Source organism: Oculina patagonica, unplaced genomic scaffold, assembly GCF_052425735.1.
Source record: "Oculina patagonica isolate OP01 unplaced genomic scaffold, crgOcupat unplaced745, whole genome shotgun sequence".
Classification (NCBI taxonomy): domain Eukaryota; kingdom Metazoa; phylum Cnidaria; class Anthozoa; order Scleractinia; family Oculinidae; genus Oculina; species Oculina patagonica.
The window spans coordinates 1-7,940 of record NW_027558631.1 but is presented as its reverse complement, the minus strand read 5'-3'; the positions used below and the strand labels follow the sequence as shown (position 1 = coordinate 7,940).

At 42.7% G+C, this 7,940-nt stretch overlaps 2 protein-coding genes across 2 annotated transcripts; both read right to left on the bottom strand.

Moving 5' to 3' along the window:
• Positions 1-1,903: 1,903 nt before the first annotated feature.
• LOC144641193 (uncharacterized) lies at positions 1,904-3,127 on the bottom strand. The gene has a single exon (XM_078500230.1). The coding sequence runs from the start codon at positions 3,125-3,127 to the stop codon at positions 1,904-1,906; it is 1,224 nt and encodes a 407-aa protein (XP_078356356.1).
• Positions 3,128-7,028: 3,901 nt separating this feature from the next.
• LOC144641192 (scavenger receptor cysteine-rich type 1 protein M130-like) lies at positions 7,029-7,622 on the bottom strand. Its single transcript, XM_078500229.1, has one exon. It carries the CDS (start codon positions 7,620-7,622, stop codon positions 7,194-7,196), a length of 429 nt encoding a protein of 142 aa, XP_078356355.1. The 3' UTR covers positions 7,029-7,193.
• Between the last annotated feature and the right edge of the window lie 318 nt (positions 7,623-7,940).

Here is a 7,940-nt window from a genome sequence, read left to right as displayed (position 1 = left end):
CATGGGCATTCTGGGATCTCGTGAGTCATCAGAGGTTCCTTACACTGTGACTGTTGGTATTCATTACATGCACTGTACTGTCCGACCATGTCCCGTACTTCATTGCTCATGTTTGGCCAGTAAAGGACATCTCGGGCTTTACGCAAGCATGATTCGGCTCCCAAGTGGCTTGAATGTATGCGGACCAACATCTCTGGACGCATGGACTTGGGGATAATAATTCTTGATCCCTTGTACAGAACTCCATTTTGGGCTGTCAGCTCATCCCGGTATGCCCAGTATTCTCTAACGATCACTGGCACTTCCTCCCTGGTCTCTGGCCAGCCTGATAGGATGGTGGACTTCACGACTTGCAGGGCTGTGTCTTGTACTGTCTGCTGCTGTATCTGCTTGAGCCTGCTGTCTGTGACTTTCAGGAAGTCCGTTTGGTTGATGCTTTCAATCTCCTCCTCAAATTCTGTCTGCCCACAGATGTTGAAGATCTGGTCACCAGGTGTAGCGTCACTTGTCGGCATCTGTGGGGGAGCTGCCCTGGAGAGTGTATCGGCTAAATACATTTCTTTGCCTCTTTTGTAAGTCACATTCAAATTGTATTTCTGCAAGCGCAGCAACATGCGTTGTAGTCATCGGGGTGCAGTGAGCAGAGACTTCCTAAAGATGATTTCCAGTGGCTTATGATCTGTTTTTACATTAACACTCACTCTGCCATGAATGTACTGGTCGAAACGCTCACATGAGAATACTATGGCCAAGCATTCCTTCTCTATCTGAGCATAGCGGCGTTCAGTGCTTGACAACGACCTTGAGGCGAAAGCCACCGGCTGTCCGTTCTGAAGCAGTGCTGCCCCGAGGCCAACTTCACTGGCGTCACATTGTATGGTCACCTCTTCTTTGACATCGTAGTACCGGAGTATAGGCTGGGTCGTCACTAACTTCTTTATGCTTTCCATGGCTTCATCATGCTGTGATTTCCAACACCACACACTGTCTTTGTCGGTAAGATGGCGAAGTTGCTCACTTACGCCTGAAATGTGAGGCAGAAACTTGGATAAATAATTGACGAAGCCGAGGAAACACTGTACGGCTTTTATTCCATCCGGGTTTGGCATGTCGATAACCGCTTGTACTTTCTGAGGATCAGGGCGAAGGCCATCGGAGGTGAGCAAGTGTCCCATATAGGGCACCTCAGTCAAGCGCACTTTCAGTTTCTGCTTGTTTAGCTTCAGGTTACACAGTCGAGCTCTTTCCAGCACACCAATTAAGTTGCGGTCGTGATCTAGGTCTGCTTGCTCTTTGGTATCTCCTGATCCATAGACCAGAATATCATCAGCAATCACTTCCACTCCAGGCGGACCTTCCAGTACCTCGTGCTGCCGCCTCTGGAACTCTTCGGGAGCTGTAGATATACCAAACGGCATTCGCAGCCAGCGGAATCGGCCAAAGGGGGTACAGAAGGTTGTAAGGTAGCTGCTTTCTTCTTGGAGCTTCACTTGCCAGAAGCCATCCTTTGCGTCTAAGACTGAAAACACCTTGGCATTTGATAGGCGTGGCAGCACCTCTTCGACAGTGGGCATAGGGTAGTGAGAACGCTTCAGGGCCTGGTTGAGGTCCTTGGGATCAATACATATCCGCAATTTGCCTGAAGGTTTCGAATTGCCACCATGCTGCTGATCCAATCAGAGGGTTTGGTAACTTTAGCCAGCACCTGCTTCTGCTCTAGTTCTTCAATCTTCTTTTTCAATTCTGACTTCAGGGGCACAGCTACTCTGCGATTTTGGTGCTGCACTGGGTTGATGCTCTTGTCGATCTCGATGCAGTATTCACCTGGTAGAAATCGTAATCCTGGGAACACATCACCATAGTTTGCTACTATGTACTCGAGAGTTAAAGGGCTTGTTGGTACTCATGCTTCAACTGGGTTTCTTTGCGGCCCCGCGTCCTCAACAGCGTGAACTCTCTCATCCAGATTAACTGTTAACAGACCGAGGTCCTCACATGTTGTTGCTGACAGCAAGGGCTTCTGATCAATATCAACCACTTGGAAGTCTAGCAGTTGCTCTTTTCCCTGTCGACTGCAATGTAAAGTACATGTTCCTTTTGGTAATATAGCTGACCCATCGTACAAACGTAGGTTGGCATTTGATTTCTGCAGCTTAGGGTCTCCATCTTGAGTAATCCTGCAGTAGTCAGCATAGCTAATGAGGTTGCATGTAGCGCCACAGTCCATCTGGCACGGTATGTCACATGGAGTCTTTCCATTGACACTCAAAGAAAGTGTTGCAAACCACTTTTCGCCTGAAGCTTTAACCGAGCCCACGGTGTGTTCCATGTTGTAAACTGACTCATCTGATGATGAATCTGACTCATCTGAAGGCGCATCAAGCATGTTTACATTGTTGGGCTTCTTGGGTTGTTTGCAGACTTTGGCGAAGTGATGCATCTTCTTGCAGTTTGTACAAGTTACACCATATGCTGGGCAGTGCTTTCCCTGTTTTGGATGTTTTCCACCACAATATGTAGAAGCGTGGGGCGTTTCTTTTCTCGCGTTTTCTGACCCATGATGCTTTGGGGGCGTGCCTTTCGGTTTCTTTCCTTTCTTGTCGTTCTTGACAAATTTTACTTCCGATACGTTATCGTTGTTCAAATTTCGTAGCTGTAAACTCGTGATTTCGCTGATTCTACACATGTCGGTCGCGTCTATGGTACCTAACACCAACCGATTTCGAATCAAGTCGTTCTCGAGAGTACCAAACTCGCATGTTGATGCCAACTGCCGAAGTTTTGTGATGTGCTGTGCGAATGTTTCACCTTGGCTCTGTTCACAAGTGTTGAACTTGTAGCGCTCGTAAATGGCATTTCGGGTTGGTTCGAAATGCACCTGTAGCGCTTGCAAAATTGGGTCGATCTTTTTCCTGTCACCATCCACCATTTCGATGTGTTTAAATACTCGGAAACACTCTTTGCCCATGACGGATAACAGCGTAGCGACTCGGATTGCTTCATCTTTTTTATCCAGACCGACAGCAATCTCGTAGTTCTTAAACTGGGATTGGAAAAAGGACCAATTGTGCGCGAGGTCCCCCTTCATGTTCATCGGTGCTGGAGTCGGGAAGTTGCTCGCGGCCATCATGTAAACTCGCGGAGGCTTTCTTACTCAACGAGAGACGTACGCACTTCTGACACCATGTTTCATCAACACGCCATTTTGGAGCACAAAACAACAACTTTAATTAATGCTAATTTATGCATATATGATGGCCTGGGGCGAGACGCATAATAAATCTCGTAACAGAAATGACCAGGATATACTTGTTCTCTCGGTCGGTAAATGGCAGGGGGCCCATCACATCGACTGCAATCCTCTCCATAGGGGGCTCCAACATTGTAAGTGTTCAACGGTGCTCTCAAAGTCTTATTTGGCTTCTTCCTTGAGGAACAGATATCGCACTGGACGCACCATGATTTTAAATCCTTTCGTAGGCCACTCTAGTAAAAACGAGCCTTTACCCGCTCAGTGGTTAAATTTCTTCAAGATACCTTGGCTGATACACTCGCAAAGATCGTAAATGTCATACATTATCAGGTGCTCAGCACGGATTGCTTAAAAACATCCTTCATGACCTTTTGATGAAGTTCGTTCATGTCGTCGCACTATTCGCCTGAGGTTCTTGAAAGTTTGTATTACAAAATCGTTTTCTGCGGATCAAAGTAGTTCTTGAAAAAATCCCCATTGTTACGGGAGAATTTTCCGTATTTCAGTCATTTCTGTGTTTATCCTTATTTTGCATTTTAAAACCTTTCAAAAAGCCAACAGTTGTTTTAGGTAAAACCAAACGCTTGTGAAATTTAATCTTATTTTATTCAGGAACAACTTGCATTTGTACAGCTGCCCTTAGTTAATTTCTCCTTACTGAACTGTGTACTTTTGTACATCTGCTCTTCCATAATTTCTTTATTGGAAATTCGCTTTGCAGATGTTCCTTGTTCGTTCGATTCAAGGGGAGTTTCTCTCTGCTATTAATCATTTAGTGTAACAAAGGAAATTTAGGTAGTAAGGATAGGTTGTAAACTGATATTTTCCGTTGTTATTGTGTTCTACACCTGGCTACATTGTTCATGGATTTTTTAACGCTGTAAAATTTAAAAATAGAAACCCGCTTAGGATGATATATAAGCAAGCGACATTGTAAACTTTCTTTGATTACATCGGTGATTACATCGTTGACTACATCGACAGTGTGATTGCAAATGTAGAAGCAATAACTGAACTACTGTTGGACCCAAGTTCTGTCTAACCCTTGACGTCTGTAGAGAAAGATCCTTAAGTTAGATCGCCGTGTACCAGGAATTTACTTTAATTTGTGGCGAAGCTCCGTTGCCGTAAGCAAGTGGTTGCTCTACCGAGCTAAGTTTCCCCCATATTTGAGTCATATTTCAGTGAAGTTTCAGTGCGTTCCCGTTACAGTTCAGAAGTTGTTCATTACACACAGCCCAAGAAAAAACCTATCGTCACACCGTATTTGAGATTTTGACACGAGAATTAAAGTTAGAAAACAAGTTTGAGTGAGGCCTTATTTGTAACATTAATACAGCTCATGAAAAATAAAGCTACCTTTTTGCTAACAGACCTTCAGAAGCTCGTATTTACAGTGGCATTGTTATTAAAAGGAAATCGGTCTATTTTCTCAAAACAGTTAGGAATTAATTGTACTTGTGAACAGATCTGACTTTTTCTAATTTTATTGAACTGAATTACTAAAAAGTGCGATCTGTTAACCCGTACAATTAATCACTAATTGTTTCTCGAACAGACCGTTTTCCTTTAAGAATTGCATTGAAAAAGTCTCAATACCCAATCGGATGCCATCCAGTCGAAGCTTTTTGTTAAGTTAATGAACACTGAACAGTTAGTGTCAATCTTTATGGTATTTTACACTTTCAACTTTAGTTAGTTTCTGTTGTCCCGTTACCTCTTTTTTCGGAAATGGTGCCAAGAGGACACGTTTGTTGGTTTTTCATCATATTCACATGCTTTTTGTGCACCATGAATGTTAATTATTAGTGTTAACGTTAGTGTATGTGTTAGTATTTGTTAGTGTCAGGGACGGCGGAGCAATTTTCCAAGTGGGGGGGCTGACTAGTGACTTGAAGTGGGGGGGCTTAAAAGACCCTTCTCTTAATAAGTCTTTATTTTTTCTGAAATTCTGGGGGGCTTTAGCCCCTGGCTCCGCCGTCCCTGAGTGTTAGTATTAGTATTGCACTCAGAGCTAACCACCAACTGGACGGTTAGCAGAAACGACAACTTGGCTTTGGTTCCAGAAGAAGTTTATTTCTTCAAGAATATTACCGTGTGGCTACATGTATACGATTTGTATAATCCTCAGTTGTTAACAAGATAAAACTAAAACGTTAACAAGGTGTGAAATAAAACACTATCACAAAACCAAACATTCTTACATTCCACAACTAAACATTCGTTACTGGAATAATAAGGTGTATCGGCAAATATATAATACTGAAAATATGGCCAGTCAGCAACTACTAGAAGGTTGCTGATTTACCTTTTTGAACTGAACGGAAACTGCAAGTTCGGGATGACAGTAATATCATGTTAATGTAAAGGTCAGGACACACTAGGCGACAAGTCGCAGCGACAGGTCTCTGCAACAAGTCGCTTCGTGTGTAGTGCTTCAAAACAAGTCGCTGCGACAAGACGCTTGCTCGGTGCACACGCAGCGAATTTGGAAGAGTGGGAATGTGAACTAGTTTTCCAATTTAATATGCAGAAAATACATGACGCCCTCTCATAGGCCATTCCGAGTTACCCGTTGCCTCTGTTTCAAAACGGGTCTACGTGCGAAACCATTCAATTGAAAATGAGTTTGATTTGCATGAAAATGGACCTGTTGTTGAAACTCATTTTCATATAAATGATTTGACACGTAGACTCGTTTTGAAACAGAGGCAAAGGGTAACTCGGAAATGGCCTATTGGTTAAGCTATATTTTGTCGCAGAAGTGTGCAGACGCTGCGACAACTCTGCTTTCGCTCATTTTGTCGCAACGACAAAGATTGTCGCAAAAATGTACCATGTCACACGAGACAACATGTTGCAGCAACTTGTCCCCGCGACATGTTACATCGACTTGTCGCCTAGTGTGTCCCGATCTTAATTGTTTTGCAAAAGTAACACGTGTTTAAACAGGGTATTCTCTTGTAATAAAACAACCATAACTAAGACAATGTATCATAACAGGAAATTTCGGAACGTAAAGGAGTAATCTTTTCATTTAGCCCGCGGACCACGTCTTAATTGGTAAAACAAAAGTTACTTGAATTTAAAAGGCTAATTTTCGTTTAATAATCTGCTGCTGGCTTTTAGAAGTACAAGGAATGCGCAATAACAAAGTGTAAGGAACATGCGAGTAAATACAAATATTGTAAAAGGTGATAGTTTTCAAAGATCATATATAGTTCAGATTATTTCAAACGTTTAAATGTTGAGCAAGCGAACCATGAATAAATAAAGTTATTTTTTTGCAAAATTTAAATATGCTCACTATGTCTAAATAAAGCGAAAAGTATTTACAAATAATTTTAAATAAAGAGAATTATTTAAAAAGGCAAGGAATGAATATAAAAAGCGAATAATGAAAGCTACATGAAAGTCATCCTGTACACGAATGAATGAGGAGAAAGGGGTGCTTCTTTAAGGTAATCTGATGTGTTTTTTCAATTTCTCCAACCCAAGCCGAAAAACAGATTTTAAATAGCAAATCCCTGGCAAATCGAAAAATTGGTTTGCAATATGTTTTCTTGTGAGAAGCAGTTTGTAATCTGCAGTTTGTGCAGGTACGTGCCAAAGCTCTGATGCTCAAATTCTTTTTTCGGGACCCTCCTTTCCCACTTGACAGTAACCAAAAAACTTGCTTACTAAAAACCAATATGAAAATTACTGAAACAAAAGCTTAATACAGATACAATGTTTCATGTTTCTCGCAGAAGGAACGGGAGAAGGGGTTAAACAAGACCTTGAATTGTAGGAAATTGTGTTTTTCGCGATAGAGAGTCTGTATATTTAAATGCAAAGGGAACTTTAGCTAATCAGCAACTGTCATATATAGTAAAGAACGGTTTGCTTCTATCATCGATCAGTTTTCGGTCCTTTTCATGACAAGATACGGCGTACTGACTCAGTAACACACAATACTTGCATCTTCTTCATGTTCACAGTTGTGACTTCCCCACTCATTATGAGGACAGTCAAGCAGCGAGGTCTCTTCTCCCTTACACTGGACATCATCTAGCCAGATAGGATCAGAACCCTCGTCGTATGCTGCACAGCAAGGAGCCGATAACGCACTTGAGAAGCCGAGCTGACGGCATACCACATTGGGGTCACTGATATGCCAGTAATCATCACAAACTGTGCCCCAGGTTTCGTTGTAGTTAACCTCTACACGGCCATGGCTAGCTCCACCGTTAACCAATCGAACTGGAGATGAACCATAAGAACATTGCACACTGGCATCGTCGTTATGAGTGCAGTCATTGACTCCCCATCCACCATGACTGCATTCATAAAGAAATGATTCGCTTCCTGAGCATGCTACGTCAGCCATCCAGATAGGCCCAGATCCCTCGCCGTGAGAAGCGCTTCTGAAAGCTTGGGTGGCCTGTGGAAAGCCAAGTTGTTTGCATACCACGTTTGCATCGTTTATATCCCAACCACCGCCACAAACTGTGCCCCACTGGCCGTTGTGAAATATCTCTACCCTTCCGGTTAATGGCGTTCCACTATTCATAACACGGATGGAGCCTTCTGCAATGGCTAACGACCACAATTAGAAAACAATTAACAACATATTAGGGGAATTCACAGATAGACAGGAAATACTCCTGTAAATGGACGACTAAATTCAGCATATCTAGTCAAGACG

What these genes read in the sequence shown, in the direction of transcription:
- LOC144641193 (XM_078500230.1), bottom strand. Translation starts at nt 3,127, where the DNA reads ATGGCCGCGAGCAACTTCCCGACTCCAGCACCGATGAACATGAAGGGG.
- LOC144641192 (XM_078500229.1), bottom strand. Translation starts at nt 7,622, where the DNA reads ATGGCTGACGTAGCATGCTCAGGAAGCGAATCATTTCTTTATGAATGC.